Here is a 16,063-nt window from a genome sequence, read left to right as displayed (position 1 = left end):
AAGATCCGTACAAATCTGGATTCAGATGTCTGTGATTCTGAGTCAAAAGTCTTAGAACCCATCTCAAACATGTATTGTGGTAATTCAGCATATCATGGATAATGCAACATAACTGCTGATACTCGCACCATAAATTTCAGCAATTTTCCAAATTTTTACATATCTATGCAAATAAAAACATTAATGTGGCTTTCTTTTCAAAGCGTCAGTTGAAACTTACACCAGTTTTCTGCTACAATGAAAATCAATGACACTAGTTCTCCTGATTTAAACTATTTGATCAACTTGTAAAAATATGGACAGTTAATACGCTTTATACTATACCATTTTAACATCTAAGAATGAATTTCAACTGGTTTTACACCTTCAGAAAGAATAAATTTTATTACAATGTGTTATTTTTCTACCGCACATGTTTCAAACAGTGGCGATATTTTAAAATAAACAATAAAAAAATATAATAAAGGAAATTCTTTTTGAACAGCTGATATTTTCTATGAAAGGGGTTTCAATTTGAACATTGATTACGTATATTCAAATTCAGTTTCAGTTTATTCTATTAAATAATTTTTCCATTGTTGTCATTTGTCTTTTTAATTGTTGAACAACCTGATAATAATCAATAAAAACATAATAGAACAAAGCCAACATGTCTGTCTAAAGGATAATATGAAATAAAGAATTTTGTTAAAAATAATTACAAAAAAGTAACTTAAATATGCTTATGTGCCTTATATAAATAAAACTGGTTTTTTCATGATGTTAATGTTAACACATTGAATGTGGCAGCTGCCAATTGGTGTCACTAGGCTGTTATATCAGTGGCCATTAGTGCCATCCGGTTGCCTATGCATAAGTCATATGGAATGCATTCTACTTATGCTGGCCTTTCAGTTCAGCTGTTAATGTTTATGTGGCATTAAGTTGAATACTTAGTGTTATAAAATTGTTTGTGGTCCCAAGGTTTTTCTGATATTTTTGTAACGGCTGATTGTGAAATCCCAGGTCCATCTCGGTCAAAGAAACAACGATTTGATGAAGAAATTATACTACAGAACTAAAACATATTTTGGAAAATGAGAGTAACAACTGTGAATTTAGTGCTGAAAATGACTCATATGGATATTTAGATGACAACAATGTTGAATCAGGTAGTGAGAGTGATTTGAGTGTAGATGAAAATCTTACTGATATTCAACTGGCTAACTATCTACAGAGAAACTGAAAACAATGACGATGGTATTCACCAGTAACAAATTAAGGGGAAGTTACGAGAAATCAATGACCAATTCAGATAACTGAAAATGATATCGATATAAATATACCTGTACAAGAAACCACTTGATGTAAACAAATATGAAAAAAGTGGTGAGTAATATCGTGTGGTGACTGGTCCACCAGAATTTAAAAAAAATTGATTTTGTTGTAAATCTTGGTCAATCCTGTTCAACGGTCTTTGTACTCCAGTTTCAACTGATAGTAAGCCAATTAACTGTTTTCAACTACTAGCTGATGATAAGTTTTTTAAGTTGACTGTGAATGAAATGAATAATTATGCCCAAGTCTTAAAAAATTAATCATCTTAAAACTCATTTATCATGGACACTTACAACAAAAGACAAATTTCACATTTCTGGGACACAAAGGGAACATTAAGTTGAACGAAATAAAAGTTTATTGTTACAACCACCTTTTAATCAACCGGTTTTGCGTAATTACATGGATCAGAATAGATGTATGGTAATTATGAGAGCTCTTCATTCTTGTAATAATGAACAAGAATGAAATAATTATTTTTATTGTAATAATAAGCAAGCAGGTAATTGTATATGGTAAGATACAACCTTTAATTGATCTTTTTAATGAAAATATGGCTAAGTTGTACTATCCTAAAAAGCCAATTATGTGTAGATGAGTCTATGGTTTTTTGTGGCATGAGCATCTAATTTTTGACAGTATATTAATAAAAAACATAAATACAGAATTAAAAATGTATTAGGTACGTAGTATCTTATAATAATTTTCATAATAAAGTAATTATTGCACATAAATTAACATTAATTACTATGAAACATTAAATCCTGTTGGGGACAAATGGGATGTGTGGCCCTACAGAACATACAGGCCAATGGTGCCAAGAAGTGTCATATACATATATGACTTTATAAGCGATATTAGCACACAAATTTTAGTAAAACCTCCTGTTTTATCCAAATTATTATTACTACAAAAAAATTTAAAGTCGGGTTTCCAGAAAAATTTTATCAGATCGAGTGGAACTCAATATGTTAAACACTAAGCAATATAATGAAAGTAAGAGGAAAGCTAAATTGCTACTTTATACAATCATTATGTTATAGTAATAGAAATAAATGTCAAACTTTTTTTAAAAAAATTAATGTATAACAAAATATTTACCTTGTACTCTTTATTTCCAACTTTGCATCTAATCTTTTTGAAAGTAGGACAACATTCACCAATTACATGAACTTTTTCATAAGTAAATTCTTCACTGACTGGCATGTCAGGACATTTCTCTGATAAACAAAACGATGTTAATTCCTTAATTTCGTTTTCTTGGCATTCGCATAAGCGGCAGGGACCATCCTTCCATTTATCACCTTTCTGTTGAAAACAAAAAAAAAACAAGCAAAGGTTATATTTAAAAATGAATAAATATTACTTTACCTTTAAAATATGAATTGCTTTGGGGAAAATAATTTGTTTTTGATTTTGGAATTGAGTTCTGGATTTTATAAAATATATATCTTACATAAATATATATATATAATACAGTGTATACAAAAAGTTATTTTTCTGTAAGTACGGTTAGTCTGTCATTCATTGATCACTGTATGTGTATATCATCACTTCCAGATGATGATATACAGTTTAGCAACAGTTTATATACAGTTTAGTGACCAGTGTCCTAACTAGCTCCTAGAGCTAACCTAAAAGCGTGAGTGGAATAAGCGTCGTACCATACACCACTCGCTTGCGTGTCCCACCACCCACTTGTCATATATCACTAAAATGGGTAGGTGCACCCTGTCAACTACTAAAACATATATGACTATCAATAATTAATTTATCTTGTCAAAGACAGCAATTTGGTGCCACGTCTAGGCCACTGAATGCCAGCCTACCGGCCACTGAATGTACCTGTCTACCACTAAAGTGCTTGGAGCCTTAATCTGGCTCCAAGCCAGATTTTTTGTCTTGAACAACTTGTATTTATTAGAAATGTATGTGTGTGTGTGTGTGAGTTGTGTTTATGTTTGCTACATTTTACTATTTTACACAACCTTTTGGGTATGAAAAGGTTTTTAGCTCGATGGGTCTCACATCTATTAAGAGTCGACCGAAAGTGGATTTGACAGAACATTTCTGTTCTGTTGAACAGAAATGTTAATTCTGTTGAGTTTCTTGACATTTTATAAGAGTAGGTGCAAATGTGCCAAAGAAAGTAAAAATGCTGGAAAAATCACAAACTTTTTTTTTTTGTTGATTTTTATGGTATGGTGGTCATGGAATACCTGGAAAAGGAAAGGATCATAACCAGGGAATATTGCACAAATTCATGATTGCACTGATTGAATGATACTAATCAGGCGGAACATCCACATCTGGCCAAAAGGAAAGTGCTCATTCACCATAATAATGCACTTGTTTGTATACATCAAGAGTTTTTTTGCTGCAAAAATTCATTAACCTATGCTTAAAAGTGCTTCCACATCTGCTATATTTGGCTCCCAGCAATCACTTTCTCTTCTGAACTTGAAGAAACGGCACCATCACCACATGTGACTCCATCTGGAAAGGGGAGTACAATGCATCCTCCAAACACTAGAGCCCTAGAAAGGTGCATTCCTGTTAGGCTGGAAGGTTCTAGGACTTCAGGGGATGGACCCCCAGGAATCATGCCAGAAGAATGAAGTTCATACATGGCTAATCTCCTAAAGGACAGCCCAGCTCAAAACTTTTCTCCCTGTTCTAAATGATCGGAATGCAGCAAATAATTCCATCCATAAATAAAACAAAATTATTACAACTGCTACTAAATAAGTAATTACCTACCCAATAAATGAAAGACACAACAGCTAGGGACATCTGCCCAGAATCTGCGATTAGTAGGGAGATACGAATTCTCCAGCTATCCTTGTGTTCCGTTCCAAGAAATGGCTTACTGGATGAAGATTCACTTCAAATAATGAGGTCACAGTGGGACAGCTGCTTATTTTGCAGAGTTGAACAAATCATTATATAATGAGGATATTAAAAGTTGGAAATTTGTTGGTCCAGATGTATTGAATTACAAGATGACTAAGTTAAAAGATAAAAAAATAAAATTTCTGAGAGATCTTGTGTTCTTTTTCAGGGTGACAACTTTCAAAACAACCCTCATAAATAAACTAAACTATTAAAATATAATACACAAAAGTTTATTGGATTAAACTGAAAATTAATGTTTTCATATACAATATTTGGTTAGCTATTCTCTTCTCTCCTTTTAAATTACACTTCTCTTGTTATTTATTAATTTTCTTATTCTGCTCTGATAAAGGTTTTTTCCATTGTTATTATTCTAGGCAAACACTAACAGTTTTTTTAGTAATTTGTGAAATAGCTCATCTACTGCTTAAATATTTATGATTTATAAAGTACAATTCAGAATATGAATTGTATACTCAATTCACATATGAAGAAACTTTTAAATGAAAAACAAACGCAACCATTTTATTCATTTATATTCTTTACTTTTGTACTTATAAATATACTTGAAAGTAAAATGTTTATAATAAATTATTTTTGCCTTATAAAATGATTTCATTATTGTTAAGTGTAAAGTTGAAGGCTAATTTTGTGACCCCCAGGTTGAGAAATGTTGCTCTAAGTTACTGATCTCAAAATTTTTTGCACACTGCTCATATTGAGAATCAAAAATTTTCTAGCAGCCCCAAATTTTGAAACTTACCATCTATTGAAAATAATAATTGGAAATGTTTTTAAGATTGCAAATTAAAAACAGCAATTGCAATTATTGTTCTTAAATGTGGCATATCCTATTTCTGAGTTGAAATTTACATTTTAAATGAGAGCAATTTCACAATGATTTTGTTTTAATTTGTTGATTTTTGAGAGCTGAAGTATACTGTCAAAAAGTAGATAATTCAAGCTTATTTTTTTTATTTGTCTCTCTAAGCCTCTTCATTGTTAAGTAGTTTAAATACAATCATTTTTTAGCATAAAATATAGGTGTTCCTTTAATCTTTTGTATTAGTGTAGTAGGTATTTAATTTTAGTTTGAAATATCAGGAAAACATAATTTTTTTCTTTTTTTTAATCAGCCATCACCTTCCTAGACCACCTGAATGCCTTCAATTTTTTGTGGGCCTTCCACTGCCCCCCCCCCCCCACGGAAGACCTCCAGCGCTCAAAAGAGGTTGTTATCGTCCACTTTGAGAATGAATGATCTAAGTCATGTTCCACAGGAAACTTTTTTTTTAAAACTCCCATCATCATCTCTACATTAATATTACATAAATGTGGGTTTTCAATATTGAAAATTAAAATTAAAAAAAAATTAAGTATGGGTCCCATTCAGTCCCTTATTTTTTGGACTTCAAAGTTTATTTAATGGAGTCAACTTCAATAATAAAGTTGGCCCAATTTTGTGCAAAGTTATTCACTAAGTCTAAAAAAAAACTTTATTTTACTAATAAAATAAAATGAGTACAGTGATGCTTTTTTTATCTGATGGGGTTGAAAATCAGACAAAGCTGGTAAACACAGCAAAATATTTGTGCCGAATTTCAACTTTTTTAGTCTATGAGTTTTCAAGGTATGAGGTAAAAAAATGTTTAGAATTAACCTTAAATATATCCCCCCCACTCTGAAATTCAATTGACTAAAAAATTTTGGAATTTTAAATAAGTATTTCCATTGAACTAAAGCTCAACTTTCTTTGATCATTAAATAAAAAGGCAATAATTTAAGATGGCAAAAACTACTCCTATCATTTCTTAAATTTTGTCTAAGATTTAATGCCATGAATATCCTACATATAGGAATTCTTTGAAAACCACTTTCAAAAATTTGTGTTAAACCAGTCTGGAGATATTAATTAAAATAAAAGCCAACAGACATTATGTATGAATGTATTGTATGCAGATTCAGCTTCTGGAAATTTCTATAACTTTTTTGGATTTTTTGGATTAAGTGAGTAGAAACTTTGACATTTATAAAAATCCTAATACCCTAAGAAAATGTATACTTTCCTTTTGTAGCTACAATTCTACAGTGGCAACAAAGCTGTAGTCGGAAAAGTAAAAATGAATCAAATATATTCAAGTACTAATATACAGCATTACGGATAGACTAAACTACAATTTAAAAAAGGTCACATCAGAAAAGAGAATAATGGCATCTAGCCAAGATGTGAGATAAACCATGATTACAGCAAAGAGATCAGCCATAAATAGGCTTATTTAATGATGTGAATGAATACTTACATGTTTTGTTCACTATCTTTAACTTTGTAAATTCATGGGTCCATCTGCAATTTACATGGGTAATTCGTAAAATATCTGTATAATATCTTTAAAAATGAAAAATATCCATGTACAACAACAATAATCAGGATAAATATTCATGAAAAATTAATAAATAAATATCAATAAAATGCATAACAGATTCTTACATTTTTAGCTTCTGTATACTTTTCGTTATCAGGTAATTGTCTTGCACCACCGGATTTACTATTTGTATAATGAAATTCATACAAACATTTGTCTTTTGGTGGCTCTGTAAAAAAAAAAAAAAAGGAGAGTTAATCGTAATAAAATAATTTTTAACAAATCTTAAAATGAAAATAGACATAGCAAAAACAAATAATCAATGGTAACATAAAAATTTTCATAAACACATTTCTTAAAGCTATTATAAGCCGAACAAATAGACATAGCTAACATTTTTACTTTCTTGTATGGCTATAGCTCTAGAAGAAAATGCATTGAGCCGATTTGGGCATATGCGGTTTTTACCAGACCTTGATGTTTTAACACCTAAGAAACGCAAAAAACCAGAAGGAAATTTTCTGGATGATAATGTTCATATATACGTGTATGTGAGTGTGTGCATGTTTGTGTGTTGTGTGTTCAGTGTTGACCTCTAAATCACCTTATATTTCCAGAACTATCGGACCGAATTTGACCACTGATGCCATTACATTTCAACTTAAATGGTCAAAGGGGTGAGGCTGTAGAGTAAGATTACCCTCAGTATTTCAAGATTTCACCTAATTAAGGTTATATTTTCCTTAGGCACATTTGTTAACGATTAAAAAATAACAATATTTGCAAAAAAATTTCACCCTCATCCTAAAAAATGCTCTAAACTACTGCTATGTTGTGATGTCATAGGTGAGCAGTAGAATTAAATAAATGAATAACATTTAAAGTGTAAAAAAGTAACTTGGTCTGGCTGGCTCTTGAACTCGATCACCTTGATACCTGGTGCATAAAGCCTCGCAGTTACACTAAACAGCTGACTGTACAAGCAAAATTTGTTCTATGTAAAATGTGAAACTAACTATTTTAGTTAGTGCTGACTGCCGGTGCTAGTACTGCCAAACCCATGCAAATTAAATACGGTGTGCCTGCGTTTAGTTAGTCACAGAATTAAATAAATGAAAAAATATTATATTTAAATAAAATAAAAATAATTTTAATTAAGTTGTGTGTATAAACTGTTTATCTGAAACAACCCACTGTTGTACGACTTTCCTGGAACGCGGTTAAAGCCGCATTCCGGGAAAGTCCTATATTTTTCTAAACTTTACTTCTTTTAATTTCTGTTAAGTGTGTAGCCACACTGATGGATGAATTAGATAGGATAGAATTCTCAATTGTCTTATAACTAATGATGATGTGTAATGTTATCTAAGTAGTTTGAGCAAACTGTTGCAAAATTATAATTGATCTTTAGCAATTTGTTGCACCAAACCTAATGATATTTTCAAACAAGGTAAATAATAGTCAGTGATTTACTGTCTACTTGCAATTGTGCTGTTCTTCACATAAGTCAGCATCTGAAAATTTTCGATGGTAGTGAATTATAGAGTCCACAAATAGATTCCATATTCACAAGATAATAATAATTATTACAATACTGTATTATTGAATTGAAATATTTTATATAAATGTAATATGTAAGAACAATCCCTACTTTACTATTACATCTATTAACCAAAAATTATCTGTGAAGTTGAAAAAAAGAATCTAACAGAATGAAGAGTAGAAGAAACAAAAGAAAGGGGGAAGCAAAAAATGTTTCTAATCTACACTTCAATTCAATCTGAACAAGTTTTACAAAATATGACAATTTCCTCCCTGATTAAATCAAGGAATATGTATATAACATTGTTATAACAAAAAGAGATACATTGGTTTGTAGCTTTGAACTACAGAGTGATTTTTTAGTCCTGTTACCCAATTTTAAATGTAGTTTAAGAAAGGGAAATTCAGGTGGAATAAAAAAAAGTATTTGTTACTTACAAAAGAGATTTAATAAAAAGCTATTACTTACATAATTGTTAAAGAATATGCTCAAAATGCCCACCCCTTGCAGTTATACATGCACGGAATCTTTTCAGCATATTAGCAGAAACCTTTTTAAGAGTCGCATTGGAAATATTCGTGATTAAGAACGTAATATTGACTTTAAGTTCATCTATTTCGATCTTGTTTTCACATTCTCTAAAACGTCATCTGTCAAGCAAGTCGGTCGACCGCTACGTTTTCTGTCGCAAATGCTACCTGTCTCTCGAAATTGGTTTGCTAGCCTAGAAATTGACATTTTTACTGGCGGAGAACACCAACAAATTTAATTTGAAATGATTCTTTTACACTCCCGTACGATTTCGTAGCAAAATATTATTCAAGAATGAAAACTTGTTCTATGGTAAAAGACATTGTGTTCGTAATACTACTGGAAACAGCAGAAAAGTTTACACAGCTCAAGGAGAATCAACTCACACTGCCGTATTTATACCGGTTGAGTAGCGCTACCAACTTCGTGTCACAAAACAAAATTTCCCTTTCTTAGAAAATAAATTACTAGACATTAACAATTGGGTAACAGGACTAAAAAATCATACTGTATCTAACCTAAATAGATTAGACAATTACTGCCACTTTAAAAATGGCACCAGTCAGGGTTGTTTTCATGAGAGTAATGATTATTACATAGCTGGTTCTGGTAATAAACAAAGTGAAGGTGTCACTTGTAAGACTAAATGTTATTTGAAATTTAATAGGGTTGGTGTGCATTAAGTACAAGTATATTCAATTTAATGAAGAAGGTCATTGGGACACAACCCAACTATTTACTTTTACTACTAACAAGGGCAGTAAGTCAGGTTTCAAAATAGTTTACAGATATCCTTTGCAAGGTGATAGGAAGGGGTCCTTAATTTAAATCCAAAATGGCAGTTTATAACTTGGCCTCATTTCTGAGTAAACTCTATTTAAAGATTTTCGAGTGCTTCAAGTAACTTACTTACAGGTTTACAATCGAAATAGTGGCACAGCCGAGCGGCATGACTAATAATAAAGGGTCTCAGTTAGATTCTTTGTGTTTTTATTTTTTGAAGGCCAGGAGGAATAAAAGCTTTAAAGCACCACGACTGGGCGAACCGGCGACCACCTACAGAGACGAAGATAACTATATAACGACAAGGGAAGAACGAGCGCAGATACTGTCGAGTTCCGAAGAAGAGGCGGACACCCAATTGCCGGACAACGAGCTTGGAGCGGCTGCACTGCAGGAAGGGGAATATAGATGCGGCGAGGAGGTGGAGGTGGCGTCTCTAGCGCCGTTGAAGCCGCCGATGGAGTTGCTAAAGCGGCTTTTACATTTTTACATTTACATTTTTTTACATTAATGCAGATGTGATTTTTTTATTGTGTATTTTTTGTACTAATAATATTTATATGAATCTGGAAAAAAAATTTATTAATTTCACATTTACAAATTATTATTTTATTGAATATAACAATTATTAACCTATAAAACAGATCTTCTTTTATAAAACTTGAAAAAAAATTAAATAAGTAATCTATTTTAATTATAAGTTTGCTTGTTACGATCAGAAAATATTAGTTTCTGATTTTTTTCATCATTCTATGAATTGGAAGAGGCATTCTGAAAAATTGAAATAATTCTTATAAATGCTATATAAAAAATTACCTGCATTTATGTGTATTCTATAATAAAAAAATAAAAGTTACTGAAAAAAAATCTGATGTGGACATCACATGACTTCCTTGTACGCTTATTAAATTACATATACACATTACTATTAAATAATCAGATATAATATAACATTCAATTATTCTAAATGTTGACTGCCCAGTCAATTGCAATCAAAAAGGGAGGTGCACAACTAGATGTTACAACAGTCCTAAATAAAACATTTTAATATTCTATGGCTAATCGTTTTTGAGATTGTGTAAAAGGTAAAACAATATAATGTTTTGGAAATAAAATTATTCTAATATACTAAGATCATACTTAATATTTAAAAAATAATTTTTTTTTGGGGTTTTAGGATATCAATTTGAACCATACTGTGTGTGTGAATAGTAAGTACACATGTTTATGTGTCTTCATCACAAAATACTAACACGCAATATTTAATTATACTCGAGAAAAATGGCCCTAAAAATTTCCTTAGAATTTTATATTACTTTATATATTATTATTTCACATCGCTCAAGATATATATAAGGGAGAACGTGTAGGATCTGTAACCATGCACACATCGGTTCGAATCTGACTTCATATACATATATTTTTTTTAACTTTCTTTTTTAATTTAAATATATTGATTTATTAATAATTATTATTAACCTCTGATTGTAACATTTTTTGAATTAAAATGAAAAGTACATAAAATTTTATTTCACTAATAACTTCTGATTTTTTCATATTTTTTTTTTGTATTGTTATTATTGAATTATTTACTGTTAAAAATCTTGTTACAATCAGAGGTTAATAATTATTAATAAATCAATATATTTAAATGAAAATAAAAAAAGTTAAAACAAATATATGAAAATTAAGTCTGATTCGAACCAATGTGCCTTCCAAATATTTCATTAATTAAAATTTTATTTGGTTATAACTCAGGAACCGATGAAAATAAGTACCAATTATGATATATTGATGAAAAGCTCTAAATGAGGGCGTATTACCGCAGTTAAGAAAATGCCCAAAATTCAAATGTTTCAAAATTGAAACCCCTACTTTATTTAGAGGTCTGACTGTGTATACATTTTTGGCCAGTCGATTGCAATCAAAAGGGGAAGTGCACAACTAGATGTTACAACAGTCCTAAACAAAAGATTTCAACATTCTACGGCTAATTGTTTTTGAGTTAATGCGAGATACGTATGTGTGTATATACGTACAGATGCCAAGCCAAAACTAGTCAAAATGGATTCAGGGATGGCTAAAGTGGATATTTCCGTTGAAATCTGAAAACCAAGATTTTTCATGATTACAATACTTCCTTAACTTCGTACAAGGAAATAAAAAGACATGGATATCTGAAACTGAGAACTCTCGATTATGAGATTGGAATGCTCACAACTTGGCTGCTATAACTCTAGAAAATAAGCTACTTGAAACGATTGAAAATCATGAAATTTACTTGGAAACAGGGCCTAGTTGGAAGCTGCCATTTTAGATTTAAATTAACCCCGCTCAAACTATCTTGCAAAAGGGCATCAATAAACTCCATTGTAAGGCTAATAAGGGTTGCTACTGTAAATTGGAATAGCTGTGTCCTTTCAAGATTGACTAGCTATTTATGTAAGGTCATCGGCGACTGTTATGGTACTGATGCTTAATATATACATTCATTATAATTCTTCCTTACTAAATCTTTCAATTACAAAGTAATATTCCTTTAAATTTTAGAGAATCATCTAATAAGGATATTTCACTGTAATTAGTTATATGGTAATTAATGCTACTTATGCCATACAAATATAACAGATTTTTAAAATGAATTACACATGGTCTCAGTTATAACATATTGTTAAGAACTCTTTATTGGTTAGGGAAATTTACTGAGATTTATTTGTAAAATTCAACTGTAATTCTCTCAACAATAGGATTGTAGTTTCTTTTTTGTTTTCTCAAAAATCAATTGTAGTTTATTTATAATCACAACATCAAATAAGAAAGGGTTATAAAAACATTCCCATGATTATAAAAAAAAAAAAAAAACATAAAATAAGATTCATACTTACCACAAGCATAATCGGGACAACATTTAGTTTCTTTTTCTACAAGATGATGGAACATTGGACAAGTAGGTGGTGATGGACACAAGCTTTTATTACAAGTTTTTACCGGTACTGGACAACAACCAGTAGTATCTAATCTTACTATATAACCAGGTTCTCTTGCAGCAATGAATTCAGCTGTGGTATCTTCACATTCCTCTTTCGGTTTACAAGCTGAAAAAAATAACGTACTTTATATAAACAACATTTTTCTTTAAATGGATGTACAACCGATAAAATTTCTGTAAGAGGATTTACACAAAAATAACCAGAATTTTTTTAATGAATTTATTTATTTTTATTACAAAAACTTTCAATCCCTTCAAAATACTCTCCATTGCAGCTAACAGATTTTTTAAATTTTTTATTCCATTTCTCAAAACATTTTAAAAATCTGTCTGTTGTGATACCTGACAGTACCTTTCTCAAATTTCTGTTCATGTCATCCATGTTGGCAAACCACTTTCCTGTCAGGTCCCTCTTCATTCTTGAGAAAAAAAAAGAAAAAATCGCACCAACTAAATCAGGGAAATAAAGAGTGGGGTGATGGGGCAAGGGAGTCATGCTGTTTTTTTGTTTTTTTTTTTAAAGATTGGTACAATAAGAGATCTATATGAGCAGATGAATTGCCATGATAGAAAAACCAGTTGCCCATCTGCCACAATCAGGCCTTCTTTGCTGCAAACTGTTGTGCAATCTTCTCAAAATCCCTAACTAGAAACCCTGGTTAACAGTCTGACCTGATGGAATGAATTCTGAATGCATCACAGCTATCGCATCGAAAAAACAAATTGTTGTCTTGGTGTTTAACTTCATATGATGATCCTTTTTTGGGTATGGTGATCTTCCAGTCTTACTGGCTTGACTGTTGTTTGGTTTCGGGGTCATAACCACAACGCTGTGATTTAACACCAGTTACAATCTTGGAAAAGAAATCTAGGTCGGTTTGGGACTGTTCTTTCAAAGCACATCATGCTACCAAGCAAACCTCTTTTTACTGAGCAGTCAGGAACCAAGGCACAAATTTTGCGAAGACCCTTCTAATACCTAAATATTTCATTAAAATTTGCTGAACCAAGCTTCAAGTTACTCCAGACTTATCAATTTCTTCAACAGTACATCGTTGTCTTCAAGAGAATTGTGTGAGAATTTTTTTTACATTTTCGTCCATTCAGAAAGTCAATGGATGTCCAGAACAAGGTTGGTTATCAATCGACATGTTTTGAGACGTGAAAACCACTCGTATTCTTGAGTTTTTCTCATAGCAGTATCCTTGTAAGCTGTAAGATCACAATAATTTCTATACTGTTTTTACTGAGCAGGAAACAAAAGTTCACCGCCACATGCTGTTTATTAAAGTCCGCCATGACAAAAAATGAGAGGCAGACGAAACAGCTTTCACAAAAAGAAATTCGCAAAGGCCAGAAATAGTCTTTCCAGGTGACACCAATTGGAAGATTAATATTGAAAAAACTGCTTGATGTACTCCTAGTGGGAGAACCATGTACTACAGAAACTCCGCTTATTAAGATATGATTCTGGTTATTTTTGGATACCCCTCATATAAACAGGTAGGGTAGGTGTTATTGCCTGAAAAAAAAAACTAACAAATATTGAATTATGACAAAAGAATGGGGCAAACATTCATAAAATTTTGGAGAAAAAACATATAAGAAGGAAAAATAAGTTTTTAACAAACATTTACAAGTTCAAAAAGAATGCCCTGAATAGAAAAAAAATCTTTTTTTAAAGAAATGTATAAAGCAGCGCTCTCTTAAAAAAAAAAAATAAGAAAAAAAATGAAAACAAAAATTTTAACAACAGCTCCAACAAATTTTATAAATTTGAACAATTTATTAATTTCAGTCACCTCAGACCTAGTATGTCATCAATGCTGTGTACCAGTTTGTACAGCAATGCAACATAACATACAAAATATTTGCAAATGTAACAAATCCTATACATGGCAATTGTCTAGTGGATGTACTTGGCGCACTGACAAAAGTTATGAGAAAGATAATATGCTCCATTTGGTAAGTTGAGAACAGAAAAAACTGTATTATTTTACAATAATTCAGTATCTTTAATCTAACATAGTTTATCTTTGACAACAGACACACCACTTACAATTTCTTTTGAGTGATGTTTATGAAGTATATTCATAAAAAAAGGACTAATTGTATGTTTCGTTAAGGTTAACCGAGTACATGATTATTTTTTTGACAAAATAGGTAGATTCATTCTTGGATCCATACGTGGCTAGTAATCAAACAGAAACTGAGGTGTGTTACAGAGTCAAGTACAGAAACAGGTTTGTGTATGTCTGAAACAATCAGATGGATTTTAAAAAATACTTGGTAATTTTTTTGAAAGTGCATTTACCAAGATAGAGCACACAAAAATTTGATGGCAGGTGTTGATAAAGTGAGATAAGGCAGATATTAAATGGTATAAATTAAGTAGTAAATATACTGATATCCAGAGATATACTTAACATATAAACTTTTTGATTGACCGCATCTGCAAATCTGCTCACATCCACGTTTAGAACCATTCATGTAAAACACTGCACCTGGATTAATCTACCAAAAAAAATTTGGAACCCCAATGACTGGAAAGTTTACTAAAATACAAACTTTATCAATTTAAGAAATTAAAATATTTTATCAATTTTAATCCCATTGTCACCCAAAACTCAGCCATCTGTACATACTAGTTTGAAATGTTGATGTACTCACGTAATATATAAGTGTGAAGCAGAGTTTGATGACATTTAGATAAGGAGATACAGGGACAACTTGACTGACCTGTATCCCAGGTCATAAAAGGTATTAAGATATCAATATGTCACATTCATTACTTTTACATCGATATCAAAATACTGGCAATTCATTGTACTAATTAAATCAATGATGTAATGTTGTATAATGTGAAATATGACAAACTTTTATGTAACAGTTACCAAAGGGACTTATTGAAGCACGACTAAGATGACATGAGGAACCAAGAATTACGGCTAATTTCTTCTGTGATGAACAATACCTTTTAATATACTACTCTCCTCTCCCTGTCTGCATGCACACACACACACACACACACACACACACACACAAATATATATACATGTAAATAACCAATCCCCATTCCAGTTTACTGGGTTTGGACATTGACTAACACCAATGCTCTCTATCCATCCAAAATTTCTCCCTCTCTATTTTCTTCTAATTACCATCTTTCTCACTACCTCTTGCATTACCTCATCTCTCCAGCTTTGACATCGGCCTTCCTCTTGGACATTTTCCTACACCTCACATCGCTTCCATTGTCCCACGATTGTGTTTTCAGCCATTATCCTATCTCACCCTATCTCTCTTTATTCACATTAAATACTATTATATTAGAAATATAAAATACTAACCGCAAACAAAATGAAGACAGCCTCTCTTATCTGTTTCGGTTTTTAAAATTAGTCCAGAAGGACATACAGGTTCAGGTTCATATTCATTGCATTTATCCAGGTCAGGTACTGGAATAAAAAATAAATAATCTTAAAATATATCACTACAAATACATAAGTAATTTAATGAAAATGTAAAGCTAATGTAATACATTTTGTCAAGAAAGAACTGACCTCTCCATTGTTGCTGAATTTTACCTATGTTTTACCTCATATATATATATATATATATACATATGCATGTATAATAGTT

At 31.3% G+C, this 16,063-nt stretch overlaps 1 protein-coding gene across 1 annotated transcript in view; it reads right to left on the bottom strand.

The window, feature by feature from the left end:
* Window positions 1-16,063, bottom strand: part of Hml (hemolectin) — a 278,319-nt gene that overhangs the window by 12,435 nt on the left and 249,821 nt on the right. Inside the window, exons 68-71 of the mRNA XM_075381665.1 lie at window positions 15,772-15,879; window positions 12,318-12,527; window positions 6,701-6,804; window positions 2,419-2,625 (exon numbers count right to left, since the gene is read on the bottom strand). Coding sequence (XP_075237780.1) covers window positions 2,419-2,625; window positions 6,701-6,804; window positions 12,318-12,527; window positions 15,772-15,879 — 629 coding nt within the window. The remainder of the gene's footprint in view (window positions 1-2,418; window positions 2,626-6,700; window positions 6,805-12,317; window positions 12,528-15,771; window positions 15,880-16,063) is intronic.

Source organism: Lycorma delicatula, chromosome 13 (genome assembly GCF_047948215.1).
Source record: "Lycorma delicatula isolate Av1 chromosome 13, ASM4794821v1, whole genome shotgun sequence".
NCBI classification, from domain to species: Eukaryota; Metazoa; Arthropoda; class Insecta; order Hemiptera; family Fulgoridae; genus Lycorma; species Lycorma delicatula.
This window is presented reverse-complemented; position numbering and strand designations above follow the sequence as displayed.